The sequence below is a fragment of the Eulemur rufifrons genome, chromosome 7 (genome assembly GCF_041146395.1).
Source record: "Eulemur rufifrons isolate Redbay chromosome 7, OSU_ERuf_1, whole genome shotgun sequence".
Taxonomy (NCBI): Eukaryota; Metazoa; Chordata; class Mammalia; order Primates; family Lemuridae; genus Eulemur; species Eulemur rufifrons.
In genome coordinates this window covers 30988045-31005117 of record NC_090989.1, presented here as the reverse complement: position 1 = coordinate 31005117, position 17073 = coordinate 30988045, and the positions used below count along the sequence as shown (strand labels likewise).

The 17073-nt window shown below is 33.5% G+C and overlaps 1 protein-coding gene across 3 annotated transcripts in view; it reads left to right on the top strand.

Annotated features, from left to right (window-relative positions):
• ROBO1 (roundabout guidance receptor 1) overlaps nt 1-17073 on the top strand; it is a 1084421-nt gene that overhangs the window by 933453 nt on the left and 133895 nt on the right. For all 3 annotated transcript variants that reach the window (XM_069475042.1, XM_069475044.1, XM_069475043.1), the window contains one exon: nt 10808-10965. In XM_069475042.1, coding sequence (XP_069331143.1) covers nt 10808-10965 — 158 coding nt within the window. The remainder of the gene's footprint in view (nt 1-10807; nt 10966-17073) is intronic.

The following is a 17073-nucleotide window of genomic DNA, read 5'->3' as shown; positions in this document are numbered from 1 at the left end:
AAATAACTGACTTTTTACTATAATTGGCTGCTAAGCATGGATGCCATCACAACATATTAGTGGTCATATATGTTATATATAGGTTCAATCATGTATATATTTACATATATAATCCATATATGTTGTCTACATACATATATAAAATTAAAATGGATCAGTAGTATTTGAGTTTTTCAGTAAGCTAAAAATATATGATATACATCAAACTAAATTAAAATTTGCCATCCTAAAAATCATAATATAGATTAATTGATCAAGGAATGTTATCAATTACCAAATGGGATTTGTAATATAGTAGCATAAAAGTCCAGATAGGTCAAAATTGATCTTCTGTTAAATACTAAGGGCCAGAATTTGAAACCATAATATTTTAATCAATGAAAATAATATATTGTCTTTATACTCTCAAACCATGTGTAATATTTTTTAAAAAATAAGGATTTCTTATGTTTCCCATTCCTCCTCAAGGGAAGATTTATTTAGGTCATTAAATGTGAAATGTCCAATTTCGAATCAAAAGTGTAGTTTATTATATCTCAAACAAGAAGCAGTACAATTAAAGCATGTTCCTAAACTATCAACACAGTTTTACCATCTTAACGGTGGCTTGTTTATGCCAGCAGCCAAGAAGCCTGGAGAGCAAGTGGCAATGAAATCATGAAAGGCATTTTCCACAGCTTGTTGAGAATTGTATATTTTTTTCTTGCAAGAAGTGGTCCAAAGCCTAGAAGAAGTGGTAGTCAGTTGGTGCAAGTTCTGGTGAATATGGTGGTTGACAGAGAGTCTCCAAGTCCAGCCTCTGTAGTTTGAGCAGCATTGTTTATGTGACATGTGGTGAAGCGTTATCTTGAAAAAGGATTGGCCTGTCTCTATTGACCAATCTTGGCTGCTTAATCACAAGCACCCTCATCATTTCATCCAATTGGTTACAGTAGACATCTGCTATCTTAGACTGACCAGGTTTCATGAAGCTGTAGCGGATAATACCACCACTACACCACCAAACAGACACAATTAGCTTTTTTTTTATTACGAATATTCGGTTTTGGACTGTGTTTTGGCACTTCATTGTTATCCAACCATTGTGCCAAATGCTTGTGATTGTCAAAAAGAATCCATTTTTCATCACATGTAACAATATGGTGTAGAAATGGTTTGCTTCTATGTCTTGACAGAAAAGAAAGGCAAACTTTGAGATGATTTCTCTTCTGATGCTCGTTTAATTCATGGGAACCCATCTATTCAGCTTCTTTACCTTGCTAATTTGTTTCAAATGGTTCAATATTGTTGGAATAATAATTTCAAACTTTGCTGCTAATTCCCGTGTAGGTTGAGATGTATTCATTTCCACTACAGCTTTCGGCTCATCATTATCCGCCTTGGTCTCAGGCCACCCATCTGGCTCATTTTCAAGATTAAAATAACCAGAACCGAGCTTCTCAAACCATCCATGTACTGTGTATTCATTAGCCACATCCTTCCCAAATGCTGTGTTGATATTTCAAGCTGTGTGTGTTGCATTGGTTCCACGATGCAACTCATATTTGAAGGTAACATGAAGTTTTTATTTATTCATGGTTTCACAATAGTTGCTCTAAAAAAAAATTTGAACGATAATCACAAGCCAAAAGTGCATCGGAAAGACTGAGGATATAGAGGATGTACTTTCACAATGAAAATAAAACAAGAAGTGTCAAAGTGATATGTCAGAAATATCAACTGTTAAAACTTAGTACTTAAGGAAATCGGACATTTCTTACTTAATAACCTAAATCTATTATGTGTGTATTCTCCTATACCTTAAAAATGGTATATTCAGTTTTCAGAAACCTGGGTGTTATTATTGATATCTTTCCCTCTGTCAAGTTCATGCTCTCAAGAGGTGATTTTGATTTTTACTAACAAAATGCACTTCTAATCTGTCCCTGTTGTGTCAAATCCAATATCATCATAATGGTATATAACCATCATCAATTTCCTCTTAATTACTGCAATAGCCGCCTAATTGGTCCCTCCACTTCCATTATTTCCATCCCCATTTTATTCACAGAGTGGCTAGAATGAACTTTTAAATAGGAGAATTTCATTATAAGACTACTTTGCTTAAGACTCCAGTGTCTTCTTATGGGAATTAAAATAAAAGCTGATCCTTTGTCATGGCTGCTATGACCAGCAAATCTGGCCCTGCCTTCTCTCCCAAGCTTGTGCTGCATTGGTGTCCACTGGTCCCACCACACAGGGTGTATTGTCCTTTAGGGTACCATGTTTTTCCCTCCACCTGGTTATTTCCTCTGCCTGCATTACACTTCTCCAGGTTGTTTTTTTTTTTTTTTTTTTTTTTTTTTTTTTTTTTTTGAGACAGAGTCTCGCTTTGTTGCCCGGGCTAGAGTGAGTGCCGTGGCGTCAGCCTAGCTCACAGCAACCTCAAACTCCTGGGCTTAAGCGATCCTACTGCCTCAGCCTCCCGAGTAGCTGGGACTACAGGCATGCGCCACCATGCCCGGCTAATTTTTTGTATATATATATTTTAGTTGTCCATATAATTTCTTTCTATTTTTAGTAGAGACGGGGTCTCGCTCTTGCTGAGGCTGGTCTCGAACTCCTGACCTCGAGCGATCCACCCGCCTCGGCCTCCCAGAGTGCTAGGATTACAGGCGTGAGCCACCACGCCCGGCCCTCCAGGTTGTTTTATCATCTTTCTGGCATCAGCTTGACTGTTACTGTCTCAGTGTTCCCTCACCTTCAATAAAAATTATGTTTTTCATGATTCTCTCACACAGCACCTTATCCTTTTCCTTCATGTCATGTATCACAATTATAATTATATATATGTGTGCGTTTATTTGAATATTGTCTGTCTACTCCCCCCAAACCTCAAGTACCAGGAGTGTAGGCCTCATGCCAATTTAAGCAACCACTTGGTATCTACTATCTAGTGCATAGAGAATATAGTAAACATTCGCTGAATGCCTTCTATTGTCTCAGGCATTGTTCTGGGCACTGAAGATACAGAGGTGATAAAGGCAAATTCCCTGTTTTTGTGGAGCTGAACTTTAGATCCAAAGAGCCAGGCAATAAATACAGAAGTATATTCCTTTGATTAAGGACTCTGAGTACAAGGCACTAAATAGAAAGTTGGATTTTACAGCAGAAAGAATGCATGCCTATCTTGCCCTAATCAGGGTCCTCTAGCTCAGATGTCCTCATTTTGTCTGTGTTTTTTTAACCCTGCCAGGCTACTCCTCAGTGTGACTTTTGCTCTGGCACTTAAAAACCCTCATCAATGGCATTCTTTGTCCTCCTTTCCATTTGTACTGGCAGCTGAGAAATTTGGCAATTCCTTACTCAGTGACTAATAGCAATACTTCTTTGCAGATGTAATGTACCATATAAATGGCAAGTCCTGTATAAACATTAAATAATTAGCTTTCATAATAAGCCTATCAAGATAGAGTGTAAAACTCTCTGTTTTGTATGGAAATAACTAAGTCATTATGAATATACCTATTAAAAATCATAGAGTAGTGGAAGATTATGTGTTGTGATTCTGAAATTCTTAACTTCTGTTTTCTGACTCAAATCAATGTATCTATAAATAATACCATATAAAATAGTGTCCTATGAATACTGAATTTTTCATTAATAAATCCATTTCATTTGTATTTTAAAGTGTGTAAAATGCAAACATCTAGTGAGCTGCTGACTTTGAGTTAGAAACATACAATTTTGGCACTTTGACTTACTTGGAGGTACATTTTTTATCGTCTCCCAGGCATTAAATTCTGCTGAATACTGACTATTTAAATGTTGATCCTTTCTCTGGAATAATACATTACAGATTTTAACTTAAATCTAATATGTCAAACTTACTTTCTGTTTGTCTTGATGACTCTGTGCCATTCTAATAAACACTAGGGAATATCTATACTGCCAAATAGGAAGTGTCTTTATGGTGTCTATGTTTCTGCAAAATGGCAATGTTGCTTAAGCTTGGACCCAATCCAGAAGTAACTCTAACCATTAAAAGACCAGGGATGACCTGTCCATTTCTACAGTCCAGGAGGATACAGAAACATAAAACTGTGTTTAATTTAGCTTGCTCCTCCATCATATACTGTCTAAAGAAACAAATATATTGCTGCTAATTGCTTTTATTCTGGTAATAGCTTCTCATTGTATTTGTAATGGCTTGTGTTCATTGTTAATTAAGGTTGAGTGATGCTTGACATTCCTCTGTACTATGTAAGTTTTTCAGAATGTATAATTTGGGGACAAAAATGTACTTCTTTCTAGGATAGAGATTAAGAGGTTTGTGAAAGCTTCAAAAGCTCTACTAGTTAAGAAAATAAGTGCTTCTACCAGCATATTTTCTTCCAGGGTCTTAACCAAAGCATAATTTAAGGTTTAAAAATAAAGTTGTGTGATATAAAAAAACACAAGTAGAAGATGACATAATTATTGAAGAGTAATTATAGATATATTCAGTGTCAAATTTTTTAAAGTAAATGCATATCTTTAGGAAACAGTCATGGTTAAATCACAACTTTATACAGAATTGATATTTGCATGCATAATTAAAAAAGACAAATTTCTTAGCTTTAGAAAATGGTAGTGTAATATGGCTTATACTTCATGGGAATATTATTTTACATGTTATCATTTTAGTTTTCTTCTTCAATGGATTGAGTTATATTCCCATGCATTCATCTTTTTCATTTGAATATTTGTTAAAGTTTGGAATTATTAATTTATTTTAAGAAATACCATGGAGTTTTGGACACATTTGTATAAAGGGTAACACCTTGTTCTTCTGGGTAATGTGGTTAGCTAAAATGTAGGAATGCAAATAGTTACAGAAGCTTTTATCATATATGCTTTCTTATCCAGCTCTGAAAAATCTATCTCTTCATTCAAAATAACCTGCAATAAAACCCTGTTGTATTAACTTTTCCCAACAAGGTGAATATTAATATTGTTTGTTGTAGACATAAACATTGTGTATGTACTTCACTGCAAGGAAAATATAAGAGTGATAGCATAGCTGCCAGGCACAAAGTATGTGCTCAGTACAGATGTGTTAAATGAAAGAATTATAGTTATTTTGAAATTAAATAATATTTATTTACCTTAGCATGTAAGTTGGCATTCAGACAGAGAACTAGAAGTACCATTAAAGTGAATAATATATTCTCTATTTAAAATTGAAGACTAGGTAAGTGATTAGTAATTTTGAAAACAATTAAAATGGTACATTGCAACAGAGGCACGTTGTTACTGAGCATCTGTAGAGTTGCTGTCTTTGGGAATATACTTCCTCATTTATTTCATCTTCCAATATACCCTATTTTTTAAAGGTTCCGTTGATCTTTTTCTTTCTCCCGGTTGACAGGAGTTTACTATTTCCTGCAAGATTTCATTGATAACATAGTCTTTTAAGTAAAAAAATAAATAAATCCCAGGACCTCATATTATCTTCCCGTGTTTTCCCCCTGATACCCACTTCTAATTAAAATGCCCATATTTAATTAAAATGCTTATTATTATACAGCTTTTTCAGTCATGTTGTGGTTGAAACAATAGAAGAATTACAAGTTTTTCTTGAAAGGAGATAAAAAAAATCATTGATAGGAAATATGTGATACGCATATTATGAATCATGAAATCTAATTCTCAATATTCTGCTGAAAGTGTCCTCTTCCAAACATGAAACATATCTGAAAAAATACAGGATGCAGAATATATTCAAAATAGCCATATGACCATCAGGAGGGAAGTTTCTCATTTCACTTCTATTATAATGGAAAGAGTCATGATGCATATGTATTTAGAATTGTGAACTCTGTGTTAAGACCAGATGGGTGGGCAATATGATAGAACAGATTCCTTTATGGATGGGAGATCTTGTTCCATCTTGGTTACTAAGTCCTTACAAATTCCTCATTTGTGAAATGAAACTAATAAATTCACTTTATCATAGGCTTGTTACCAGGATTAAAAAAGTTGTTACTTAAGATGTTTCTTTACCCAGTAAAAGTTCAATAAGCATTAGCCATCACTAACTTTATTATTATTTGCTATTATTATTATTATAATTATTATTTATGTGGTTTGTCCCTCTCCTCCTGAGGAGCCTTAATTTATGAATAGGATTGCAAGCATGAACCATCACGCCTGGCTTGCCCTCTATCTTAACATTACCCGGAGAAGTTTCAAAGATGCCAGTGAATTTTAGAATTCTTTTTTGAAAACGTGTTTACTTAGTGAGAAGTGTATTAAAATTGCTATAAAGCTTTTCAGAAAGACAAATGATTATATGCTTTGTTTTGTTTTAAAAGATTAGTTTTATTAAGTAAACATTTTTTAAGACAAAAAACTTTCAAGAGTTAAAAAGTCGATGCAATTTATGTTTTGTCTGATTTAACAGAATGAAAAAATGAAAAGCTGTTGAGTCAAATTATATGAACCAACCTGTACACATATGATAAAATAAAACTATATAAATATGGAAGAAATATGATACTGTTATAATATTAGAGTGAACTGTGGTTTAATAGCTTTTTAGGTAATATCTACTTGGATACACTATATATGCAACTTGTTTTTTCCAAATTAATATTAAACCTTTTTTAAAATTTATTTCCAAATTTAAAAATTTTTTACTATTTAAATCAAGAAACATTTACATATATACATTTTGGTTAATAGACATGTTAGAGGAGAAAAGGAGAAGTTTTTCAAAAGATCTGTATTTGGGAATATTTATGAATGCCACTGGTTTTTCTGCCAAGATGCCTCCGATCATTTGAATTTGATTTTTATTGTAATGGCTTAAATATACACATGAATTAAGAAAATTAAACAATTTAACTAAAAGTTGATATTATATTATAAGGTGGCACATACTATTTTTCCCCAAAAGGAAATGTTCAGGGCAGGTTAAAGAAGGAAAAATTACTTTTATAGAAGGAAGAAAAAAATCTTAGATTCATAACTCTATGCAGGACTGCTCATAGCCGAAGGCAGTACTAGAGTTTTATGCCTTACAGCTGCAAAAATAATTGCATGAGCATTATCTAAGAAACAATTTTTAATGGATTACATTTTGTTAGCTTTTCATTATATACTGTAAAAAGCCAACTAACATAATAAATGGGAAAAAAAAACTTGACTTATCTGACTTAGACCTTTGATATTTTTGCAAGAAATGTTATTATTCATTGATTTATTTGAGACATGATCTCAATTTGTAAATAAGATATAATATTACGAAGTTGGCTTTACGGTTACCACATAGAAAAATTGTTCAAATTATTTATTTTTTATTTGAAAAGTATTTTACTTCTGGGTGTTTCAAGGGTGTTAAAACTTTTTGCATGTGTTATCATACATTAATAATGTGATTCAGCAAAGGCACATACTGCTTGTTAAGGTCCATTCGTTTGCTCTTTCTATAAGCCTTACGTTTTATTTGTGTTACATTCTTAACACCTAATAATAATATAAGTTTATAAATAGTGAAAGTCTTCATACTCTCTTCTTTTATTATGCAGGAACAGTATCTAGAGTTTTCAGTGTCTATATATTTTATTAATAGTGAAGAGTATTGAAGTTAGAATTACAACTGTTTGGTGCAATCAGATTTCCTTTGCTTTTTCCTTTACTGCTCTTTGAAAAGATGAGAAAAAAGTCTCCTCTTTGAGCCAGTATTTTCCAAGTGTTAACATTGTCACATTGTGTCCAAGTTGTCTTAGTATGCAGATTAAAAAATGGGGTCTTTTTGAGTGGATGTTATACCTCACTCAGATGTAAGTACCTACTTAGTTGGTATTGAGGAAGGAAAAGTAAAGAATTGAAAGAGAAAAATATAGGTTTTTGTAAGTCTGTAAACTTGTTTGAGGTTTTTTTTTTTTTTTTTTTTTTTTTTTTTTTTGAGACAGAGTCTCACTCTGTTGCCCAGGCTAGAGTGAGTGCCGTGGCGTCAGCCTAGCTCACAGCAACCTCAAACTCCTGAGCTCAAGCGATCCTCCTGTCTCAGCCTCCCGAGTAGCTGGGACTACAGGCATGCACCACCATGCCCGGCTAATTTTTTCTATATATATTTTTAGCTGTCCATATAATTTCTTTCTATTTTTAGTAGAGATGGGGTCTCGCTCTTGCTCAGGCTGGTCTCGAACTCCTGAGCTCAAACGATCCGCCCACCTCGGCCTCCCAGAGTGCTAGGATTACAGGCGTGAGCCACCGCGCCCGGCCGTTGTTTGAGGTTTTGAAACCAAAGTTGAAGAATGATTTTTGAAATAACAATTTGAGTATAAGTTTCTTACATTGCAGTACTCCATCCGTGAAAGCATTTTTAATGCCGCTGGAATGGAAGGACACCCATGCTAGTCCAAAATTATAGTATCAAATATTAAATTCAATAGATTTTAAAATACAAATAATGTTTATCATGCCAAATCAATGCGTTTAACATACAACAATAACAGTAAACATTTTTAAGTACTGTCTTAAATCAGGTTGCTAAAATGGTTCGCATTTCATTACATTTCAAGGAAAATGGGGTAGAGAAAAGATAATTTATTGGACTTCGTATTGAAGTACAAAGGTATTTAGTAATATGTTCAACATTACATGTGTAGTAAATAGCAAAGTTGTGATTTAAGACTAATTTATGCCAAATAATTTATGATCTTTTGATGTTATCAAGATAGTGAGGACAATTTTACTGTATGAACTATTTTTGGAATATATAATTGGATTGTATTCCACATTTTATTCCAACTGTTACAAATTATGTAATACTGCTTGTTTTACAGTATGTTAATATAATAGGTCATTACATATGAAATTTTCAATTTTGAATCAAAAGTTTAATTTATTATATCTCAAACAAGAAGCAGTACAATTTATCAAAGTACACTGTGCCTAAACTATCGACACAGTTTTGCTATCTTAACGGCTTACGCCAGCAGTGAAGAAGCCTGGACAGTGAGTGATGAAATCATGAAAGGCGTTTTCCACAGCTTGTTGAGAATTGAATATTTTTCATTGCAAGAAGTGGTCCAAAGCCTGGAAGAAGTGGTAGTCAGTTGGTGTAAGGTCTGGTGAATACGGTGGATGACAGAGAGTTTCCAATTCCAACCTCTGTAGTTTGAGCAGCATTGTTTTTTGAGATGTAGTTTTTCAGGAAGATTGGCTTGTCTCTATTGACAATAGAAACAATATCTGCTACTTAATCATAAGCATCCTCACCATTTCATCCAATTGATTACCGCTGTAATCAATTGGCCAGGTTTCATGAAGCTGTAGTGGATAGTACCAGCGCCGGACCACCAAACTGACACCAATAGCTTTTTTGATGAATGTTTGGTTGGACTGTGTTTTGGCACTTCAATTTTATCCAACCATTGTGCCCAGCACTTGCAATTCTCAAAAAGAATCCATTTTTTATCACATGTAACAATACGGTGTAGAAATGGTTCCCGTTTATGTCGTGACAGCAAAGAAAGGCAAGCTTCAAGAGGATTTCTCTTCTGACGCTCATTTAATTCATACCTTGCCCATTGGTTTCAAATGGTCCAGTATTGTTGGATTAGTAATGTCAGACCTTACTGAAAATTCACACATGGGTTGAGATGCATTTGCTTCCACTACAGCTTTCAGCTCATCATTATCCATCTTGGTCTCAGGTCGCTCACGTGGCTTATTTTTAAGATTAAAATCACCCAGAACAAAACTTTTCAAACCATCAATGTACTGTGCATTCATTAGCCACATCCTTGCCAAACACTTTGTTGATATTTCAAGATGTCTGTGGTACGTTGTTTCCACAACAGAACTCATATTCAAAAATAACATGAATTTTTGACTTATCCATGGTTTCACAAAAATTTCTCTAAAAAAAATTTGAAAAAAAATTACAAAACAAAATGTATATTTGAAAGAATGAGGATATACCTTCATAATTATATAAAAAAAGAAGTGTCAAAGTGAAATGTGAGAGATAGCAACTATCAAACTTTGCACTTAAGAAAATCAGACATTCTTTACTTAACAACCTAATATATTAGTATTCAGTTGAGATTATAACAATAAATTGCTTTCTCCTCTAAAATATAGGATTAATAGTATAAATGGGATAAATAATCTCTCTCATTCTCAATAGATTTAAGGATTAAATAATATAATATATCCAAAAAAAACCCCAGTAACTTAAAACATAAAACACAGTGCTATTGGTACCAGTGCTGTTATAATTATTCTTGTCTTCTAACATTCTCAGTGATAATGGAAAAATGTGGACAATGATTTTGAATGTAGTTTCTTTGTAGATATGTGTAAAGTTTTTATAGTGAACATATTTGAATTATAATGATTATATAATCTGATTCATTAATTTTAAGTATCTATAAAATATCTCTCAATTAAATGCATGTTTGAAAGCATTTTTGTTTTTTCTTTTAAGGAGGATTTGGTTACAGTCATTAGCACACGGATGAGAAAAATGTAGGCAGTAGGCAGAAAAGAGGTGCCCATGAAAGATAAGCCAAATGCTACCGGTGAGGGCACTAAGCGCAGAACACACTTGCCTGCTGGCCTATGAAGAATATCAAATTATCCCCCCTGTGCATGCTTAAGGCCAAATATCTTTATTAAATTGCAGATGTCTGTAAGTAGATAGAGATTCTTAAAGCTGTATGGCAATAGGTATTAGTAGTACTTTATTATAATAAATGTCTCTTGCTGAACTTCAGAGATAAGGAATGTATATGTCACTATTGAGTATAATGATTTAATCTTGTTTCTGCAGTACTACGGGATGACTTCAGACAAAACCCTTCTGATGTCATGGTGGCTGTAGGAGAGCCGGCGGTAATGGAATGCCAACCTCCACGAGGCCATCCTGAACCCACCATTTCCTGGAAGAAAGACGGCTCTCCACTGGATGATAAAGATGAAAGAATAACTGTGAGTATTTAATTCAACAGCAGGGAACACTTGTAGGTTTAACTACACATCCTCACAAAGAAAAAGAGAAAAATGAAGCAGATTCTTTTAAATAAGGCTTGTATTAGCTCCCATTTTCAGTTCTTCTTTTAAAACGAATATATTTCAATTCCTCTGTGTTTACATGAAAATAAGTGAGGAAAATGTGTGGTGTTTAGAGATCAGTAAAAGAAAACTATAATTTCTATTTGAATGTCTTAGACTTAACACTTTTATGTACGACTTTATTATTACAATAAGTACAGTTGTAAAATTTCCATGTGTTACAATAAAAATTATTTATTTAAAAAAATCCGTTATACATAAGTTTCTAGAAGTCTTCTTAAGCTACTTCAGGATTTTTTTATGTTTTTTTTCTCATTTTTAAATTGCTTTTCGGTTCTATAGAGTTTAATATTGATATTATTTCTGAGAAATAAAATCTCATTCTGAATGATGGTTAATGATGAATTTATCTCATTACAAAGTACAATTTGTGTGATTAGATTATTGGATTTCATATTCCTGCTCTCATATAAGAGAGAATTACGTGATCTGTAGGAGGTCATGATGCATTTTCTTCTTGATGGTAGTGATTCTATGTGACTTTTTTGCTTATTCTGTCTTGTAAGGTGTTATTAAAGTACCTCATTCACCAAGCTCTCATTGATTCTATGATTGTTCAACATTCCCCTTTACAATTTTCTTTGTTCAGCATGTACTGATGTCTGTCTATTAGAAATTAATTGGCCAAGATTTAAAGTTCCCTAGGAGAACATATGTGTGAGAAAAAGGTCACTGTTGAAGGTGTAGGAGAACAAAGTTATAAGACAGACCACCTAAACCTAGCAAGTGCTTCTATTATTTCTGAGCAACCAGTCAGCAGATTAGCATGATGACTGAGTAGTGAGAAAAGTAAAGAAGGTTGTGTTAGACAAACTTTTATTGACTTCGAAAGAAAATCAAGCATTTTTCCTGTACTGATCTAAGCCAGAATGAGTCTTTCAAAGGATTTTTGTAATTCTAGGGATTGGGGTGAGGATGACCCAGTTCTGCCTTTCAGTGGTGCTGAAAAGTCACATGGCAACATGAACTCTATGTGGCAACAGTGGTTTTGGAAAATGAAGCCAAGAACACAGGGGAATGGAAAGTAAAGGAACAAATGCTTCTCCTGCTAGTGATAAAAGATGCCTTTTGAATTTATGTGCAATTAAGATAAGGGTATTTTCCCCTTAAAAATACATTTTAGATGATTTAAGAACCATTATCTGTAATCCCATTTCCCAACCTTAATGATTCAAACATATTAAAACCAGTATTATCACTGATTCCCCTCATGCCTTTCCTGATTACCTATTTGCGTTTAATACAAATTAATGGCAAAATTCTTACCACTGGAAATACAGCTTAAACAAAACTCAGTGAGTGCCCTTCTGGAATTTACATTCTATGCGTGTATGTACAGATAAAACCAAAATAAATAAGTATAATATATACTATGTTAAACTAGAAGAAGTCCTATAAAAATTGTGAAGGGGTACGGGGATTAATTAGGGTTCAGGTGGGATTGAAATTTTTAAATAGGCTGATCAGAGAATGCCTCACATAAAGACATGAAAAAATTGAGGGAGGCAACTATACAAGTCTCTGGAAAAAGGGTGCTTTAGACACACAGCACAGTAAATTCAAAGACCCTAAGTTAGGGTGTACCTAACACATTCAGCAAAAAACAAAGAGTCAGCTTAGGCACAGGCTGAATAGAGTTAAGTGAAGGAGAGATTTGTAGGAGAAAGTGTTGCAGAGCCAGGGTAAAAGGCAGACAGATTGCATAGGATTTTACGAATGTAAATAGTTTGGCTTTTCTTCTAAGTAAGGTGAGACGCATCAGGGCCTTCTCAGAAGAAGCAGGAAGACCAGTTAAGAGCCTTTGCAACAAGCCAGGAAAGAGACAAATGATAGTTTGAACCAGTCTGCTAGGATGGGAGGCAGTGAGGAGTGGTTAGATTCTGGACGTACTATAAAGCAATAGCCAACAGAATTTGCCAACAGATTGGATGTGGCTTGTGAGAAAAAGGAAGAGTCAAGGATCACCTTATTTGATTGGCCTGAGCAACTGAAAAGGCAGAGATGACATCAACTGAAATGCTGCAGATGGTAAGAGACGATTTGCAGGGGACGTATCAAGAACTCAGCTTTAGACATGGTAATTTTGAAATGCTTATTAGATATCCAAGTATAAATGGCAAATAGGCAGTTGGATATATGAGTCAGAAATGCAGAGTTGAGATTGAGGTTAGAGAAAAAATTTGTGGTAGACATACAAGTCCTCATTATTATGTAGTCCTTCCTCCTTCCGTCCTTCTGGGCAGATGAAAGACCCTGCTTGCCAGCTTCCTTGCTGTTGGGCAGACCTGTTTGACTGTTTCAGCTCATGGGCTGTGAGTGGACATTAAATACTAGTATTGGAGTGAGCATCCAGTACTCCTTTGTTACCACTATGCAACCAAGGAAGCCGCATATTCTAGGCAGTGCCCCTAAAATATGGAGGACACCCTGAGAGCCCGAGCCCCTGAGTTATGTGTAGCAGAACTTTCTACTCTTCACCTCTCTCATCCCATGATGGATGGGTAGGATGAATGAGAAATAAATCTTTGTTGTATTAAGTCACTGAGAATTTCTTACCACAGCATAACGTAGCCTATCCTGATGAATATGTGAGTCGTCACGGTGTACATGTTATTTGAAAACAGGAGACTGAAATTACCAAGGGAATGATTCTAGATAGAAAGGAAACAAGATGCAACACTCAGTTCTCAGGGAGAAGAGACAGAAAGAGCAGTGGAAACTGAGAGGGAGCAGTCAATGAGAAAGGAGGAAAATTAAAAGGGCAGCCAAGTCAAGTCAGGGTTTTAAGAAGGTGGCAATGACTGACGCAGTTGTAATTGGTAGATCAAGTTATAAGGGGATTGAGAATTGACCGCTGGATTTAACAGCTTGGTGGTCAATCACAGATGACCTTGACAAGAGCCATTTCAGCGGAGTGGAGGGGGTTAAGAACTCACTGAACTGGTTCAAGACAGACTGGAAAGATGGGAATTAGACACAGAGTACAGACAGCTCTTTTTATGTTTTATCTCATATGGTAGATAAAAAACACAGGTGATTTTAGTCTTGCATTGGGAAAGATCTTAGTTAATTTTAAAGATTATGTTTTCTGCATGTGCCCGTGTGTGTGTTATTATTTTGTGACATTCATAGTTTAAACTCACTATAGTAAATTTGATATTTAAAAAATTCTTGGAACTCACTGCTGTATCATATGTCGAATTAGATGGAATTTTGTCATTTATGCCAAAATGTTTAATTTATTATAAAGTTTTCATTTACTTGTCCTATCTAGAAGGACACTATCCTCTGATTAAAGAGTATCAGTCCTCTACATATCAGCAGCTCCTCGTCAATGTAAGAACCACCTCCAATCAGGAATCAAACAATTTAAAGTTGTAAAAACCTATGACTATGAAATTATGCCAAGATGTTAATATATAAATAACATTTAAATCATTTAAATGCTGCCAAAGTGATGATCCACGATAGTGTTCCATATGCTAGGAAGTTGTAACATCTGAAACTTTTACTATTTCTAAGACCATCTGTGTGTTTTGTATAAATTATGACTGTGGAACTGATAAAACACTAGAGGTAAAAAGCACATTTATACATTTGGGAAAATGAATAGATTTAAAACTAGCAGTTTAGGTTGAAAATCACTGTTTTTATTTAGATCATAATTGTTTATGTTTTATTTTCTTCCTTTCAGCAAAACTAAAATTGAATAATTAAAACAAAAACTTAGACTATAAACAGAATACATGACATTATTTCAAATTCTTTTATTCAAAAATGAAAATAAATTCTTAAAAGATGTTGGTTGTTAGCTATTTTAATGTGATTCTTCTTTCCTAAGGTTTGTATTCAAATGATTTGTTTTCATTTCTAATGTTAATGTACTTTGCCAAATGTGTTGAGGGCAGATGAACAGGAGATTAAAGCACATAATATCTTTATGAAAGGCAATTGAAGATTGCATGGTTATTGCTACAGTTTTGGTTATAGGAATTTCTAGAGTTCTTTAATGTGGTGGCTTTCTTTGTTGAAAATTTAAAGTACACCTCTCCCAGCTGTGAGAACAAAGACACACCCTACAAAAAGGGGAAATATGTAATTGAATTGTAGCTGCACCTGTATTTTTTGATGTTCTTAAGTCATTTCTTCTTACACTGACCTGGATTCTGAGCCAAATTTTAGATCCATGAGGATTATAAACCAGGCATACATAAATAACATTTTCTTATTCTCTTACATGATAGGAGAATCTTTTAGAACTTTTTTGGCACATATTTCTCGGAATCATTTGAAAGAGGCCTTAGATGATGTTTGTCTCTGGTGTTTTTTTTTTCCCCAGACATGAGTATTTAGAGTTAGAAATAGGCTGGATTAAACTGATTTAATTCATGTGTTTGAGAGTTAGTCATAACCATCATTAGTAATAAATGAAATTTTCTCATAAAGATGAATCAGAGGACTGAAGTCCTCTTTTTGATGTATCACAACATTTATACATACCTGACAAAAAGTAATATATTTCTCTTATTTCATTATATTTTGGAAATATTGCATTTAAGTCTAAAATATTTCATAAGGTGGAAAAAAGAAAATGTTAAGATTGGGAAAAAACTAATGCCAAATGTTAAAAAAAATTATGTTCAATCAAAAAGCTAAATATTAAAAGAATTGATCTCATTGAGACAAAGAGTAGAATGATGGGCACTAGAGGCTGGGAAGGCTAGTAGGGAGGGTTGGATAAACTAGGAATGGGTGCAAAAATATAGTTAGGTTGTTAGAATGAGCAACATTTGATAGCACAACAAAGTGACTACAGTCAACAATAAGTTATGCTATATTTTAAAATAAAGAAAGAATAGAATTGGAATGTTCCTAACAAAGAAATGATAAATGTTTGAAGTGATGGATACCCCAATTACCCTGATTTGATTATTACACATTGTATGCCTGTATAAAAAATCACATGTGCCCTGTAAATATATACAACTATTATGTGCCCTAGTAATTAAAAATTAAAAAAATATAAATGTTAAAAATAAAAAAGAACACAAAAAATAATTGTACTTGAATTAAAGAAAATATATAATGTACTATATTTAAAGAATTAAATATAGCTTAAAGTAGATATAACAAATAGTTTTCTAAATCAAATTTATTTAAAACTTTGCCACTTATTCTATATTTGTTTATTTGGGTAATTTTAATATTATCTTAGTGAAAAGGTGAGTTTGTTGTTAATCAGCAAAGTTTTAGGGGGAAGGTCACAGACAATTGTACAATGTCCCAGGCATCAGTTTCTCATACCCTGTCTTGGGTTTCTATGAAATGGATATTCTCTTGGAGGTAGCTAAAGATGGAGAGAAATAGCCAATCTGTCATAGAGGATGGCTTATAAATAGAAAATAATAAAACTTATTTAATTGATTATTATAAGCATAAGAACAAGTGTGTTTATAAACTACAATACTAAGGTACCCAGTAGTACCTAGGTGATAACTAATGAAACAAGAGCAACTATATGATTTACTTTAATATATTATAAAAATGAGATAGCAAATTGATACCATTATATTAAAAAAAAATGGTTGTGTACATCTGTGTATGAGATCTGCTAATTGGTGACTAGAAATTAAACTTTTGTTTTAGATCAATAAGTGAATATTACAGAAACAATAGTAAATTTTTAATACCTGGTACATAGTAAATATGAAATCAATGTTTAATGAATATTGCAAGTTAGTATTTAAGGCCTTGTATTTAGCTCTTCTTGTCTGTCATGAAGATGATATGAAAAAAAAGTACATTTTTTTAAATATGAAAATTTTCAAATAAATATATCAAGTTTTAGAGATGGTTACTGCAGGAACACTAATAATTTATTAATCTACCAAGGTAATAATAGCAATAGCTGTTGTGTATTGAGAATCTGCTATGTATTAGACACTTTTTATTATCTCATTTTAT